This window comes from Crinia signifera, chromosome 3 (genome assembly GCF_055691185.1).
Source record: "Crinia signifera chromosome 3, ASM5569118v1, whole genome shotgun sequence".
Lineage (NCBI taxonomy): Eukaryota > Metazoa > Chordata > Amphibia > Anura > Myobatrachidae > Crinia > Crinia signifera.
This window is the reverse complement of record NC_139219.1, coordinates 272,117,746-272,135,432: the sequence shown is the minus strand read 5'-3', so window position 1 is coordinate 272,135,432 and position 17,687 is coordinate 272,117,746. Positions and strand designations below refer to the sequence as shown.

At 43.8% G+C, this 17,687-nt stretch overlaps 1 protein-coding gene across 6 annotated transcripts in view; it reads right to left on the bottom strand.

Moving 5' to 3' along the window:
* Nucleotides 1-1,755: 1,755 nt before the first annotated feature.
* Nucleotides 1,756-17,687, bottom strand: part of PXYLP1 (2-phosphoxylose phosphatase 1) — a 79,797-nt gene continuing 63,865 nt past the window's right edge. For all 6 annotated transcript variants that reach the window (XM_083178046.1, XM_083178045.1, XM_083178044.1 and 3 more), the window contains 4 exons: nucleotides 14,131-14,301; nucleotides 6,381-6,507; nucleotides 3,299-3,438; nucleotides 1,756-2,696 (listed from right to left, as the gene is read on the bottom strand). In XM_083178046.1, coding sequence (XP_083034172.1) covers nucleotides 1,777-2,696; nucleotides 3,299-3,438; nucleotides 6,381-6,507; nucleotides 14,131-14,301 — 1,358 coding nt within the window. In that variant the 3' untranslated portion in view covers nucleotides 1,756-1,776. The remainder of the gene's footprint in view (nucleotides 2,697-3,298; nucleotides 3,439-6,380; nucleotides 6,508-14,130; nucleotides 14,302-17,687) is intronic.

The following is a 17,687-nucleotide window of genomic DNA, read 5'->3' as shown; positions in this document are numbered from 1 at the left end:
TGTATAATAATAATCTAAAAAAACCTACTTTAATCTTCAATCAGCCCATTTTTGCATGTTCTCCCAGGTAAACACACAGGACTTGCAGTTAGGCTAAAGCCATATAAACATTTATCCAATCTGTATCCCTGCACATAACAGGCAGTATAAATGGCTAGTTTCAGTCGGGTGTCAAACTAAATGTTGACCTACACAAAGTCGACATTGATAAAAGGTTGCAATGTCCAGGTTCGACACAAGCAAAAGGTCGACATGAGTTTTTCACATTTTGTGTGTGTCAATGTCGACACCTAGGCACGTGGACCCCAAACAGTTTACCGCTCACCATGCTTCTGCTGCGAGTGGCACACCTTACCGCTCCCAATCGGAGTCCCTGTGGACGGTAAAGCATGAAAAAGTACAAAAATTGGTTAAAAAAATTGTGAAAAACCTGCATCGACCATTGCCACGTTGACCTTTTCGCTTTTGTTGACCTTTTGTCAATGTCGACCTTGTGCAAGTTGATCTTTTGTCAATGTTGAACTTTTTGTTGTCGACCTAGACATTGTCTGTCAGCTGTCCGGACACCGTTCAGTCACCCGGATGTTTCATGCAGCATTTTTACATTCAGTTGGTTCCCAGATGACAGGAAGTCTGTGCCTACATTGCTTACACAGGCAAAGAGATCTCATAAGAGCCAAAGGGGAAGATGTATTATGCCCAAGTCTAGAGATAAAGTGGAAGGTAATCAACTCCTAACTGTCATTTTTCAAACATAGCTGATTGTATGGTGCGTTATCACCTTCTACTTGATCTCCACTTTATCTCTTCTCTAGGCTTAATGCATCTGCCCCAAAGTCTGAAATACAGGTGTAAAGCCATGTACACACAGGGCTAAATGTTCTAAGTGATTTTGAATACATCATCCGAATCGCTTACAAGGTTTGCCTGAATCGCCCAGTGTGTACACAGCGGGTGATACCAATGCACTGCCCCGCAGCATCGCTATTGCCCAGGGGATAGACACTGCAGGCAAGAATATTTTGACTAGATACTGCAGTGTCTATTCGGCTGTACTCACGGGCTGCTGCTGGGGATGGCGGCCAGCTCATCTCCGGCAGCGACATCACGATTTTCACTAAGTAAAATGGCTTAGTCAAAATCCCCCAGCTGCATCACGTGTGTACACCCCTTAAGGTTCTGCACAGTAATTGTGAATATAAGCAGCACAACAACAAGAATATTTTGGAAATAATATAATACAGTATTCATTTCATCCCGTATAATAGCCCTGAATTGGTTAAAACAGAAGAAAGGCTGTAAACTATTTCAGGATTGAGGGACGTGTGTTCCCTCATTCTGGTTTAGGACTGTAAGACAACCCTCCTATAACTATGGCAATAAAACACACACAGTGTAGGCATATACGTGACCAATACATTCTTTAAAACGGTCTTGTATATAAATACATAAGTGTTTAGTTCAAATAATGCAAGGTCATATACCCTGCACCTGTGGCCTTAAAACAAGGTTGGGTTCCCTTACTGTAAACACTGATGTTAAGTAATGTAGCACTGTGCTTGGCTACAGGGATAAAACTGCACGGCATCTGGCAGCCTACTGTACCTGTGGTTTGTACTATCATTAGAAACCTGTTCAACACAGCGAATAAATAACACACTGATGACATATATTTGTCTTGCTACCTGAACCATGGAGAATGTCTCCTGTGTGCCTGTATTGATTTTAAAACAAATGAACCAATTTCTCGTCTGATATTCCACTCTAGAACAACTTTTAATGACATGCGTCATAGTAACTGGTACTATTAAGGAATGAGAATGTTTCTTTCTTCACAAAGTTGACAAATTTTCCGAGGGGACAAAGGGGTTGGTTTGAGCGTCTCTCGTGGTCTCTGCAGAAAGAGGTATGAAAAGTGACGTCCTCACCGTTATACAGAACTCGGATGTAGTGTTTCCTTTTGTTCTCTGAGTTCTGCCATAGTTCGAAGACCAGGCGAGCAGCGAATCGAGGGAACCTGGCTTCTGTCAGGCCGATGGCGCTGAGGATTGGCGAGAGCGTAACGTCATGGGCGGAGTATAAGGCAAACACTTCGTCCTTTTTGCCGTCGGTTATCCGTTGCATTCTGTTGACAGTCTGGTTTAAGAGGGGGTGGGTTGCGAGAAGTGCATACTTGAAATAAAGCTGCTTTTCATGTCTTTCCCTCTCATCGTCTATCTGATGTGACTTAATAACCTTAAAGTCCTCAACATCAATGCAGCCATTCTTGGTACATGGGAAAGATATATTGTGGCAATAATGGCACAACAATGAGTCAATGGGGTTGGATGCTCTTAACTGCCGAGTGGGGACTCCAACTACCTTGGCCATATTAATGTAGGTTTTCTCTAGTTGAGCATTTTTCACCCGATAACTATACTGGCGCCGCTGCTCTTCCTCCAGGTAGTGGTTCCTCATTGGGCAATCACAGTGATTGGAGCAGAATATACTGCTCCACTGGTGTTTAATATTTACCTTCTTCCAGTCGAAGTCTGGTAGGAAGCTGTAGAGCAAGGTCAGCCCACTTTGCAGCGTCCGGCTTTTTCCAGTGGATTCAATGTACAGCTGATTTGTTTTCCAGTCATTTGGTAGTAATTTATGCTTCTTTATATAGGTTTCCCTTAGAACCTGTCCGTTCTGCAGATGCTGTACCACACCTGAAAAAGTCACAGAAGTTACAACATACACCATTTACTCGGGGTATTCTATTAACGGGACTTAATGCCGACATATACTGCATATTAAAAAGCAATTAATAGTAAGTGTATGATTGACAGCTGACTGCACAGGACCTGGCCATGTGTCCTGATCTGTGAATAGCTGTATTTGTACTATGTGGTCCCAGATCTGGGTAACTAATTAGGACATCTATCCAGTAGCCCTGCCCTCATGACATACTGTATAGCAGAGATGAACTCAGCCCCCCTCCCGCAGAGATGAACTCAGCCCCCCTCCCGCAGAGATGAACTCAGCCCCCCTCCCAAGTCACCAGGGCAAAAGGAATATACTGTAAGTTCTCCAATGGAAGTAAACTCTTCTGTGTCAAGCAGTGGTGTCAAACCCATGGCCCTCCGTCTGTTGTGGAACTACATATCCCAGCATGCCCTGCCACAGATCTTATATAATGGATTGCTAAAACTGCGGCAGGGCATACTGGAACGTGTAGGTCCACAACAGATGGAGGGCCAGCAGCAGGGCATGCTGGGACGTGTAGTTCCACAACAGATGAAGGGCCAGCAATAAAGAGTAAGAAGAATACCTGTCTGCGTTAGCTCTCCCATCTCACACAGTGAGTGGCTCGGGAATCGTGGCAGGCTGCTCAAAGTACCATCCATTTGTGCTTCGGAACCTTTTGTCATGTGGCTGATCAAATTTGCTAAACTTGGATGAGATGGTTTCCTAAAACCAAAAATATAAAGAAATTGAATGGTTAGATCTACACTAAGCAAATACAGTTGTAAATGCCAAACTACAGTACAGTACCTTGCAAATTTGATAGGCTGTGGCTGTATAGTACAACAAGCAGTAAGGACAATCATTGTAATTCAGACCAGATCGTCATGTGCAAAACTGCGAATGGCATCGCAGCCTTGCAGACATCTGCAAATCGCATCACACTCACCATCAAGTGATTTGTGTAGTGTGTACAGAGGCTGAGTAGCCAGGGACTTACTTGGCGGCTGCAAAGAAACTGGCTGATCGGACTGGGACTGACATCAGAGTTCCCCAAAAAAGTATGGTCCTGTTTTCCCTTGACACTCTCTGAAAACAGCCACACCCCCCCCAATGTCGGATGCCAGTTAGTATACCTTTGTACAGCCAGTGTTGAAAAGCTGACACTGGCTCTTATCACAATGAGACCTCGCGCATGCTCACTACGATCTGTGCTCATGCATAGTGGTTTGATAATCACTTGGGCTGTGAATTCGCAGCCTAGCGATCGGGAGTGAATTTCCCACACTAGTGCCTAAACCTGACACACACTCCCCCAAGCCTAATGCTAACTTACCCTGCATACTTATGTTCCGGTTGCCAGCAGTTGGGATTCCAGCGTTGGCATCCTCACTGATGTCGGCATTCCACCACTAGGCTTTGGGGTGTTAATCTGGACGCCGGCATCTGTATTCTGACTCATCGTTGGAGTGTTTTTAGAATGGATAATATCTGACACTGGGATAAAATGGTGGTGAAATTGCTAACCACATCCAATTTCATCCCAGTGTCAGATGCATCCATTCTAATAACACTCCACTGATGATTTTCCTACCTTTATGGTTAGAATTTGAAAATCTGAAGTTAATGGATTTTACTACATCTTGATGATATATTTTCCTTTTCTAAACACGTCTTATTGACTATATTAACCCCTTCCCGACCAGGCCTTTTTTGTTAATTTTTTTTTTTTTTTTCCTCCTTGCGTTCAAATAAGCGTAACTTTTTTAATTTTCCGGCTATATATATAGACACATGAGGGCTTTTTTTTTGCGGGACAAGTTGTACTTTTTAATGGTACCATTTACTATACCGTATAATATTCTGGGGAATCAGGAAATAATTCAATGTGGGGTAAAAAAAAAAAAAAACGCCATTCCACAATTTTGCGCTGGTTACGGTTTTTTTGGAGTTCATAGTTCGTTTATAATGATGGATTATCTTTATTCTATGGGTCGTTACGATTCTGGTGATACCAAACTTATATAGTTTTCGTTATGTTTTACCACTAAAAAAAAAATAGCAACTTCTACGGTTTTTCTAATTTGCGTCGCGTCGCCATGTTCTGCGGCTTATAACTTTTTTATTTTTCCACCTACGGACCTGGGTGAGGGCTCAATTTTTGCGGGCTGAAGTGTACTTTTTAATTAATACCATTATGGGATATGGGCGACTTTCTGATCTCTTTTAGTTATTTTTTTTTGGGTAGGCGATGCGACCAAAAAACGTAGTTTTGGCGTTGGGAATTATTTTCCGTTTACGCCTTTAACCGTGCGGGATAACTAATGTTATATTTTAATAGATCGGACTTTTAGGAACGCGGCGATACCAAATATGTTTATTTTTTTTATTTTTTATTTATTTTTATTTGTGAAATGGGGAAAGGGGGGTGATTTGAACTTAAAATTTTTTTTTTTTTTAAACTTATTTTTTTTTTTTTTTTTTTACTTTTACTACAAGGCCCCCTAGTGTACTTGACCACTAGGGGGCGCGATCGCCTGTACTAGGTTCAGCCATAGAGCTCTATGGCTGAACATAGTGATTTTCAGCACTTTCTATTACATCCTGCCTCAGGGGTAAGTGCATTCGGTACTTATGAGTTATCCGGGCGTCCGATTTTTAAATCGGGTCGGATCGGGACATCGCATCGCATGCGACCATCGGATGCGATGCGATGACCCGATTTTTCCATAGGAATCAATGTTAAAATGGACTGAGTCCATTTTAACATGGAATTCAATGGGAAAATCGGGTCCTTTTCATACCCCTACTATCCAAGTGGGCATGGAGTTGGATATAAACCTGTGGCGAGCGTAGCGAGCCACCGAGCCCGAAGCGTGGCGAGCGTAGCGAGCCCCGCGAGGGGACACGGAATACCGTCCCCTCGCGGGGCTCGCTTCGCTCGCCACGCTTCGGTGGCTCGCTACGCTCGCCACAGGTTTATATCCAACTCCATGCCCACTTGGATAGTAGGGGTATGAAAAGGACCCGATTTTCCCATTGAATTCCATGTTAAAATGGACTCAGTCCATTTTAACATTGATTCCTATGGAAAAATCGGGTCATCGCATCCGATGGTCGGATGCGATGCGATATCGCATCGCATCGCATCTGATTGTATGCCTTAACTTAAGGCATACAATCAAAAAATCGGGAGCCCGGATAACTCACAAGTACCGTGCATTCTGCATGCCAGTACTGCACGCCCCCCCTCCGATCAGCTATTTAAGCACTGCGGGCGCTTTGCCCGCGGTGCTTAAAGGGTTAAACGGCCACGATCGGCGAACTCGCCGCTCGTGGCCGTGAGAGCAGGTACCTGGCTGTAATATACAGCCATTACCTGCTCTCTTTCAAGCCAGCTCACTCCGTGAGCTGGCTTGATTCCCCCGCAACCGACATATGACGTAAATGTACGTCATATGTCGGGAAGGGGTTAAATACAATTTCTCTTTATAGTTTATAAGGGTAAATCTGCCTTTCTTTAGGGTGTTGTTATATTCTATTTCCTTTACACAAAGCTTGTCACATGGGAATCTCAGAATTTACATTTGAACTTATGGTAGCAGAAAACAGGAATTTGTTTACTTTTTACAAGTTTTTTGATGGAATTATAAAGACGTGTACTGTACCTGCCTGGCTCCAAAACACAGTCAATATCCGGTCTCTTCGTTTTGGGAATTGCATATAATGGAAACCGATCTCCATGACGGATCATCACTTGGACGGACACCAGTTTAAAGTTATGAGGTGCGTGACCTGGGCAGAAAGAATTAAGAAAGCTTATAATCACACCTCTGAAATAGGGTCTATGTAAAAAAAAAACACAGAAAAAACATTATCGCCCATTTAGTGATCAAATGCTACAGAGGGAACAGTAGAGTGGTAACAAGTCAATATGGCACACTGCCAGGGCCTTTTGGCACAACTGACCAATGCTGCAAGTATGGTGGTACGGGATAGTATGGCGTACCATTAAGAAATATGGTGCCGATACCCACAAGCCCAAGAGCCGGAGCCGCAGGGGCTCAAAGTCTCTGTCTGCATGGACAGAAACCCTGCACCCCCCAAAATGGCCACCGCCTTGGAGGAGACAGACGCTAGAGGTCCTATTGACCTCTAGCGTCTGTCAAGGCTCTGGGATTGCAGCATACCCAGCACTACCCAGTAGTGTGGATTCCGAGAGTACTGGCATGCAGAATGCACTTACCCCTGGGCAACGAGCATGTAACCTCTGGGCAATGAGCATGTAACCTCTGGGCAAGGAACATGTAACCCTCAGGCAAGGAGAATGCAACCTCTGGGCAAGGAGCATATAACTCCAGGCAAGGAGCATGTAACCCCCAGGCATGTAACTCTGGGCAAGGTGCTTTTAACCACTGGGCAAGGAGTATGAAACAACTGAAAGGAGCATGAAACACGTTGCAAGGACCATGTAACCCCTATCAATGAGCATGTAGGGTGGTCAGTTCTTCTAAGGCATTATGTGGGCAAGCAGCACTACATGGGGCATTATGAGTATTAACGGCACTGCAGGGGGCATTTTATTTATTTATTTAAAGTTTCTTATATAGCGCAGCAGATTCCGTTGTGCTTGTAAGCGGCCCTGCAATAGGCATTATAAGTGTAAGTGGCACTAGAATGCTATGGGACGACGACAACATTTATAATTACGCAACTGCGTGTATAGCGTTACCTGGAAGTGCTGGGAATGCTAGCGCCATTAGGAGAAGATGCAGAAAGCTTCATCTTTTGCCATTAAATGCCTGACAGCGAGTAATCAGAAGCCTTACTGTGGGGCATACTATGTAAAATGCATTATGGTGTGTGGCATATAGTGAATTGAGTATTATGGCGTGCGGCATAATGTGTAATGAGCATGTAATGGGCATTACGATATGTTGCATAATGTTTTATAGGTTGCTTCACCCTCGATGCTCAACGGAGGTCTTTTCTTCCTGCTGCGATTAGAATGTATAACTGTCATAGTCTGTAGTAGACCTTCATGATCTTAAGGTGCCCATACACTAGTAAGATTTATCTGCAGATCTGGCTGGTTGGAACAAAAACATGGTTATGGATGAGTGACAGTTTGTCAGTTTTCCAGCATTTCCAAGCAAATGGTCAACTGTCGTTTGCTCTCATCCATAACCAGGTTTTTGTTCCCACCAGACAGGTCTGCAGATAAATCTGCGTGTGTATGGCCACCTTTAGATTATAGATTTTATATTGTTTGGACTTCTTATCATGTGTGTTCTTATATGCTATTTTACTCTTATCTGCACTTTGAACCTTGCTGTAACAATGCAAATTTCTCCATTGTGAGATGAATAAAGGAATTCTATTGTATTAAGGTGTGCGGCATGTGTCCATGCAACTATTTGTCAGATAAGGAGAACAATGGGATGAAGAAGTGGATTAAGTTGGTGAACATATAGAGGGTTGAATGGGTGTGCGTAGGGCTTTATTTAAGTGCCATAACGCCCCCAGGCATCACATTTTTTTGTGCCTCATGGGCCTATTGGGAAATCCGGCCCTGCGTGTTTATGGATTTTAGGGGGCATAGAGGATAGAGGTGGAAATAGAAGGGGGCAGAAAATGTGTTACCTAAGGGGTTATTCTAGTCCATTCTTTCTGACAAAATCCTTCTTAGATGGACAAAACCATGTGCACTGCGGGTGGGGCAGATGTAACTTGTGCAGAGAGAATTAGATTTGGGTGGGGTTTTTCTTCAAAGTGAGATCTATATTGAAGTGTAAAATCATGCAGTCAATATTTTCCCTGCACAGAAACAAAATTACTCACCCAAATCTAATTCTCTCTGCACATGTTACATCTGTCCCCCTGCAGTGCACATGGTTTTGTCCATCTAAGAAGGATTTTGTCAGAAAGAATGAACTAGAATAAACCCCCTAGAGAGTAAGAAATATGGAAAAGGGACATATCGGTGTCTAAATTCAGTAGGGGCTATGCATATGGGGTCTGATTCAGACCTGATTGCAGGACTGCGAACCTTCACAGCCCAGCGATTAGGTAGACGCTGCCCACCAGATTCTCCCACTGTCCCTGTACACAGCTGCAAATGTGTTCTCAGCTGTGCACATAGGGGAAAATCCATTTGAAAATGGAATTACCCCCCCTGTATACAGCCACTTACTGTAGCAGCCAAAATGGAGGCTGCTGCGAGGGTAAGCTGCCCTCGTACCCAATGGCCAGGTGCCGCCTGCGTTTTCCGGGTTACTTCCAGGTTCCCGCCCACAAATGGCCGCCGGCACTCAATGATCTTGTGAATGGAACCCTGCGTATTTGCACTGTGAACCATGTGCAGTCGTTCGATAATCGTCAGGGCTGCGCATTTGCAGCCCTGCAAATGGGTCTAAGTTAGACCCCTGGTCTGCTATTTATTAATGGGTGCCATATACAAAATATTTGACGAATATTACATGTTAAGCCCGGCTCTTAGATTCAAAGATATTCGTTGAGCACTGACGTCAACAACATATTTACCAACCTCCTGGTCCCCTTATACTGCAAAATGAATAAGGTTACTGTCTGCTGCTGCATGCATTATGTGCATCACCATGGGATATGACCCTGCGACATTGGGCTTTCCCATACTGTTTGCCTGCCCGCTATGCCATAGTCTATCTTCTGTCTCAGTTCATCCTTATTGACAGTGGCTCATGGTTGTCCTGCCTTTTTCAGTTGCCCTGCCAACTCCCTGTATAAACCTGTATGTGAGACGAATCTTTACATTTCATGGAGTGGAAATACATACAGATGAGTCTGATTTAAATCTGTTACTGTTGTGTCTGCTTCTGTCTGTTAGATCAGTTACAAAGTGCCTGATTAGTAGAGATGCGTGGACATTTCATAATGATTAGACCATTCACTATATATGAATTACATTCAGCTATGAACCATGATTTAAACATTGCAATTCAAAATACTGTTCTCTAGATTCACCATGAGGATCGGTGGCTGGTTCCCATATTACTAGGTAAACATCAGCCCTGTGAGTTCTTTTACTGTATGCATAACAAGCCTCAGGGTCCCCTCGCTCTCTCTGGAGATCAGATCAGATAGAGCAATGACTGAGAACAAGAAGAGTGTTTAGAAGGTTCTGGAATCTTTGTCGGAATGGTATAAATGTAACTTGTGTTTTGCAGGGTTTTGAGATGGAGCAAGTCTTGACTGGTGGCTCAGTGTTCATTTGTATCCCTTCTATATGTGGCAATTAGACATAGGGGGGTATTCAATCCCCGCCGCTATTTCCAACAGGGGAAATAGCAGCGGGCACCTATTCAATGCTGTATTTCCCGACAGCATTAAAGAGGCAGATCGAGAGAATGGGTCCGACTATAAAAGCTGTCGGGCCCATTTTGCCGAGAACAGACGTGAATTGTCACAATCACAGCCAGATCTCAACAATCCATGTCCGTTTACGTGGACAGGCCCCCTTTTCACCGATCGGCAGGCGGGACATTGAATCCTGCCTGGCAATTTGCGGTTGAGCAAAATAAAAATGGGCCGGGGTCATGGCTATCGGAATGTAGCCTCCAAACTTTCAAGCGTTCCCTGAAAACTCACCTCTTCAGGCAAGCCTATCATATTTAAGTTCTACATGCATAACCCTCTGAGGCACTTATGTATTATATAGCTTCCCTTCTGGACTTGTAACTTGGTGGGACTGCTATGCTATTACTGGTGCCTGTCCTTGTGTTTCCCTCCTATGTCCCTATAGATTGTAAGCTTGCAGCAGGGCCCTCTAACCCCCAAACCTGTCTGTTGTTATACAGTTTGTTTTATCATTGTCTACTATTGTAAAGCGCAACGGAATCTTCTGCGCTATATAAGAAACTGTAAATAAATAATAAATAAATAAATGTACCGACAGTTGTGAACCGGGATTGAATACCCTTATAAGTATTTAAACATTAGATCTTTAGAATACATTGTATTACAACATATCCAATATGAACAAGATATTTCACAGTGGGCTACATTTTAACCATTTAGCAACAATTTACAGCATTTGAGAGGTGATTCATATACCACAGGAAGCAATAGGTGCTGGTTTCATCCCCTTTTTGCAGACACCCCACCTTTCCCATAGTGGGTATATTTAATGAGCAGCAATGGTTGCAAGGTGCCAGCTTTCCAACCCGTTTCTGGTACTTGGCAATCACAAAAGCTGTAGATTGTAACCTGTAATGTAATGTACGCCGGAAAACCTGCAATGTTGGCTTGACGTAAGCATCAGTGTTGCTGCTAACTTCATATTGACCAATATGTCTCATTATATGAGGGCATATTTAAAATGTCGACAAATGTCAACATTGTGAATATCGAAAGCAACAATGTCAATACATGAAATAAGGGTTAGGCTGCAATTAGGATTAAGGTTAGTTTTGAACTAAAATAGTAATGCTAACATCCACAATGTCATCATTTTGAAAATGTCGACATTACAGTATATCAATGTTGACATTCTTAACATGTAGACATACTGACAATTTCTGAGCATGGTGACATTATGGTGCTAACAAATTAAACAACACTGCATGTTGACATATCAATATCATACTCAAACCATATAGCGGAACACATTTGGAGAACAGTTTAATACAATGCATGTACCAAAACGTTTTCTAGATGAATAATTTTGCAGGTTCCTTCAATTTTATTCAAATATATACATCATTGGCCAAACGTTTTAGAACTCTCTAATCTTTTCAGTTTTTAGTGAATTTACATAGTCGAAAGCTTAGAACAAATAAAACAATGGGCGCTCTGTGGGTGATGTAAGGAAATCTGCATCAGAAGACGTAGACCCTAGCCTCAGAACTCACAGAAAATGGGGTTGATGCCCCCATTTTTCCGGAATGCTGGCCAACCCACCCCCAAATGGCTGCAGTTTTGGGGAACTGTGAGCAATCTTGCAGTAGAAGACGTGCGCATGTGCAGTACAAATCCTGCGCATGCACCGATCTCCTAACAACGGAGCAGTAAGAAGACCATCAGATTCGCATACTACTGTCAATCAGGCCTACTGCTGACCTTCCCACAGATGTGTTGTACTGGAAGGCTACTTTGCCTTCTCCTTTTTGTCCACTTCATTACAAACCAGTTCCATGTGGTTAAAGTCTGGAATCTGTGCTGGACATTCCATGATTTGAAACCATCTCTCTTGTTCTTTTCCTCAATGGCAGATCTGACATTGCCTTGAGGTATGCTTTGTATCAATATCTTGCTGTGGGAGGAACCCTTGACCACCAAGGTGTAGACAATTGCATGGTGCTGCAAAAATCTGCGATAGCCCTTTTGGTTCAGGGTGGCAGTCACTTCAGGTTTGGGTTCTGCAGAAGAGCCCCAGAAATGAACACTTCCCTACTCCATGCTTGACAGTTGGTCACTACTGAGAGTGTTTTCATTTAAAAGGGCAACATTTTGCTATTAAAAGCATTTCCCTTTTAAATTTTATTTCTAAACATGATGGGAAGTGGTGGCTTTTACACACCGCCGCTTAGTGACCCTGATTCAGACTAGTTTGCTGGACTGCAAATTCACAGTCTGAGCGTTTATTGAACAACCACGCATGCACATGGAACGCAATGCGCATGATCCCCCTGCGAACGAAGCCAGCGATGGCCGTTCGCAAGGTGATTGACAGTGTGTGGACATTTGTGAGCGGCACCCCAGCATTTTCTGGGAGTGCCCCAGAAAATGCAGACGCCGCCCGGCTCTTGGGAGGGAGGGCCACTGATGCCAGCAGAGGAAAACCATTCCACGGTGAGTGATTGCGGTTGGATTTTCCCATGTGTGCACGGCTACGAACACGGTGTACACTGTAGAAGAAAAAAAAAGCGGCACTGTTAAAGTGCCGCTTTAAAAAAAACTGGAGATTTCTTACCAAATCTCTCGTCTTCTGAATCTCTCATCCTATTAAATCTCACCCATAAACTTCTAAATGTAAGCTTTGACTGTCTGTAAATACCCAGTTTGTTGTATTACTGTCTCCTATTGTAAACACAACGGAATATGCTACGCTATATAAGATACTGTGGTACTCTTTACTTAGCACGGCGCCACCGATCAAAATCGTGGTCATCGCGGGTAAAAATCGCGGTGATCGCGGTAATCGCGGGCATCGCGGGTAAAATTGGATGGTCGCGATGCCCGCGATGACCGCGATCACCGCGATTTTCCCATAGGGAACAATGTTAAAAAAGGCTGATTGACCGCGATTTCACTGTTAAATGGCTCAATTGACCCGATTTGGCCATATTAACCCTGAATTAGGCCCAATTAACCCTTAAATGTCCCCAAAAATTTTTAACGCCACCCCACGATCCACGCCAACCCGAAGCGTGGCGAGCGCAGCGAGCCCGCGAGGGGCGGCGGTACGCGTCCTCCGACCTTTTCATGCCCTACTATCCACGTCGGCGTGGTGTGAGAATATAATAGTGTGGCGAGCGCAGCGAGCCACCGAGCCCGAAGCGTGGCGAGCGCAGCGAGCCCCGCGAGGGGACACGGATACCTTCACAGGTAGACGCGTCCCCTCGCGGGCTTCACAGGTGTCCGGGTCGCCACGGACACCTGTGAAGCCCGCGAGGGGACGCGTCTACCTGTGAAGGTATCCGCGTCCCCTCGCGGGGCTCGCTGCGCTCGCCACGCTTCGGGCTCGGTGGCTCGCTGCGCTCGCCACACTATTATATTCTCACACCACGCCGACGTGGATAGTAGGGCATGAAAAGGTCGGAGGACGCGTACCGCCGCCCCTCGCGGGCTCGCTGCGCTCGCCACGCTTCGGGTTGGCGTGGATCGTGGGGTGGCGTTAAAAATTTGGGGGGACAATTAAGGGTTAATGGGCTCTGTGGCCCATTTAACATTGATTCCTATGGCCAAATCGGGTTGATTGAGCCATTTAACACTAAAATCGGGTCCATCGCGACTTTTAACATTGTTCCCTATGGGAAATCGTGAGCATCGCGTCGCGGGCATCGCGGGTGCATTTATGGCCGGCCGCGACGCGACCGACACGATTTCCCTGTTTAACATTGGTTTCAATGGGAAATCGCGGGCATCGCGTCGGTCGCGTCGCGGCCATACATTAATGTACCCGCGATGCCCGCGACGGGCGCCGCACTAAGTAAAGAGTACCGATACTGTTAATAAATAAATAAAATAATGTTCAAGGAAAGTCCAAAAAGCACTATTTTAAACTGATGTGGCCACTAAAGTTTTATATATAATATAAAAAAAATCTAAATATAATATATGGCATGTGCTGACATGGCTGTGGTTAGGATTAGATGTCAACATTACATACCACACGCCTCATTTATAAGTGCAGCGATTATCTTCAGCATTGTACAGTACCTTCCATACTGCGCTCGTGTATTCCTGGGGTGTTGCAGTACAGGTTGGCTTCATATAGTGGATCAGGTGCAGATGGCTCCGTCAGGGGATCAGGCATGATTCTCTTCCTATTTTTAGCACTGAGGCCATCTTCTCTACCTGGACCAGCAGGTATAAGCCGCACTGGAAACCCTAACATTAAAAGTACTTCATGTAAGTAGTGAAATGAAACCTGGACAATAACTGAAAACATCCACAAAGTAGAAACATTCATATTATCAGTGGATAGTAGGTACGGTGTATTGATTAGCATTACCACATCACAGCATTGATTTCATTGGTTTCATTTCTACCAAGGCCCTAATGGTGTGGAGTTTGTATATTTGCTAAGTTTTTGTGTGGGTGTCCTCCAGGTACTCCAGTTTCTTTCCACAATCCAAATATAAACTGTTAGGTTAATAGGCCCCTGACTAAAAATTAACCCTATTTTTTTTACAGTAAGGGGGTGATTCTGGTTGGTTTGCAAAAGCATAATCCTTCTTTAATGGACAAAACCATGCTGAACTGCAGGTGGGGCTGATGTAACATGTGCAGAGAGAGTTACATTTGGAGGAATTATTTTGTTTCTGTGCAGAGTAAACACTGGCTGCTTTATTCTTATGCTGCCATTTAGATTTCAATTTGAACACACCGCACCCAAATCTAACTATGAAATCTAACTCTAAATCTGCACACGTGCTCACCCTCTCCGCTGCGTCCGCCGGTTCCTGACGCCCTCTCTCAGCACCTTTCCACCTTGCCCACCACCTGCCTGCCATATCCACCTGCCCTCTTACTCAGCCGTATCCACCTGCCCACCCAATGAGCTGCATGTGACTGCCCTGTGTATGCCCACCTACTGAAGGATTGCTTCTAAGCAGCTCCTAGCATGGTGCAGCATCTGGAGGCCAATCCCGGGATTGAAAAAATGGCCTCCCTACTTACAACATTTGAATCCACCATGAATTTCTGCCTGGAAATTTCAAATGCAAGCAATTGCCTTGTTATTTTGTGGCATCCAATTACAAAGGGCCTGATTGAGGTGGGAGTAAAGCAAAATAGAGCAAGTTATTGTGCCCCTGGCCAAAACCATGCTGCACTGCAGGTGGGCAGATGTAATATTTTAAGAGATTTAAATTTGAGAGTGAAATGTCAAATTCATATCTATATTACAGAGTAAAAAGGCATTTGTGTGTCTCATGAAAAGCAGCCAGTATTTAGCCTGCTTACACAAGAAGAAATGCATTTGCACCACCGGTTTGTCCAGATGCACTTTTTTGCCTTACTCTCACTTCAAAATCAGACCCATTGGAGGGGGAGAACAGACCCAATTGTTTTTTCCCCCAGGCTGCCACTACATGGCTTAATTGTTGCTCCGTTTGGGTACGAATAGCTAAGCTGGGACACATTTAATCTTAGAATATAATAGAATAGAATATTCGTCTCACAATGGAGGAATTTGCAATTGTTATAGCAAGGTTCAAAGTACAGATAAGAGTAAAATAGCATAATAAGAACACACATGATAAGAAGTCCAAACTATTTAAATCTAGACTCTACAGTAAGAACATGAAGGTCTACTACAGACCATGACAGTTGTACATTCTAATCTCAGTAGAAAGGAAAGATCGGCGGTATCTCTCCGTTGAGCATCGAGGGTGAATCAACCTATCACTGAAAGAGCTACACAGTTCCATCCAAATATTCTGGAGTGGGTGTGATGCATTATACAATAAGGATGTAATCTTGCTAATCATTCTCCTCTCTCCCACTATCTCTACATAATCAAAAGGCATTCCTAAAACAGAACTGGCCTTCCTTACTAGTTTGTTTAGTCTCTTATTGTCGGCAATCGAAACACTGCTGCCCCAGCAGACCACTCCGTAGAATATGGTCAATGTCACCACATAGTTGAAGAAGGTTTTCCGGAGCGCTCCCTGCAGACTCCAGTGGTGGCGAGCTAATTTGAGTGAAAACAGTCAGCCGTTTGGGTGCCTAAATAATTTTTTTGGGCATTGTGCGTGTTAGTTTAGATGGGCATTGCAGCCTTGTCGGTCTGGGTGCGATGTATGCAAAAAAAACCCATTTGTATATCATCTTGGTATCGCCCACCAGTGCCGGGCAAGAGGCGTGCTCTGCACTCTTCATCCTCTGCTGCAGTAGCGGTGGCCGGCCAGATTTAAAAACTCCCATACAGATGAATGGGTGGATGCTGATTGGCTGAGAGAGCTGTCTCAGGCAATCAGCGGCTGCCAATTCATTTGTATTGGAGTTTTTAATTCTCCTGCCCGCCTGCCGCTACCAAAGCTCCTAAGGAGTCCTTTTAAATACAATTTATTGACTGTCTATGGTCACCTTAACTCCTGCAACTAGTATAAGAACTCTAGACTGTAAAGCAGAGGTTCACAAAATGTTCCAAATCATGATGCCCTACAGTTTCAGCAATTTTTGTGGTGGCACCCCTAGGCCAAAAGTTTCTTATTGAGTAATTTGAAAAAAAAAAAAATTAAGTCAATTCTGTTTCTATTCCTCAAGTTCAGTTATTTACTAAAGCTTCTAAAAATGAAAAAAAAAGAAAAAAAACTGTGATGTTGCCCATAGCAACCAATCAGATTTTGTCTATCATTTGTCTATCATTTGTCTATAGCATAATAGAAAAGGATAGACAGAATCTGATTGGTTGCTATGGGCAGTATCACCTCATTTTTAGAAGCTATAGTACATTTACCCCTAAGTGAACAGGGACCTTGTACCCTATATACCGTCTACAGCAGCCCTGTATGTACTTGTTCAGGCTCTGCAGTAGATATGGTTTGTTATACCTGGAGCAGAGCCATTTTCTGCTGCTTTACAAATAAATGATGATTATGAAAGACCAAGTTGTCTGGAAAATGTTATATATTCTACTGAACATATTTAAGTTGTATTAAAGGGTACACACCACATATTTCTGGTGACCATTGAAAAAAAATTATCAGGAGGATGCCATTCCCAACTGTTCTTTATGTGTATATTTTATATATTTTAACTTCTAGGGTGTGGCATGTATGCAGTTAGAAGTACAGTATGTTTTATACTTCTATGAGAACTACAATTTCCTGCCCTGAAAAAGCTGCTTTTGGATTGCTACATGGTGTATAACTCAAACTGCTGTGGTTTGGCAGAGCTTGGGGAAAAAAATTGACTATAATTATTATGATTAAACCATATAGTCTTTGTACTTTTATAGCACCGCTATGGGAAACCAATTACACAGATCATTTGTGAAAAAGTATTGTAACAATATGACCTTAAGTGTTGTTGTTTATATACATTTGTCATATCATTTAAATTCTGTACATAATTATGCTAACGGCACACTTTAATTAGTGTTGGGTAAGAGATGCCGGTAGTCAGAATCCCAATGATCACAATGCTGACTGATTCTAATGAGTATTCCACCCACCCTTCTGCAGTGTAAATCCCCCCCCCCCCCCCCCCCAGTGGCGAACCCTAAATCTCTTTATCAGGATCCCGCTATCAGGATACTGGCCACCAGG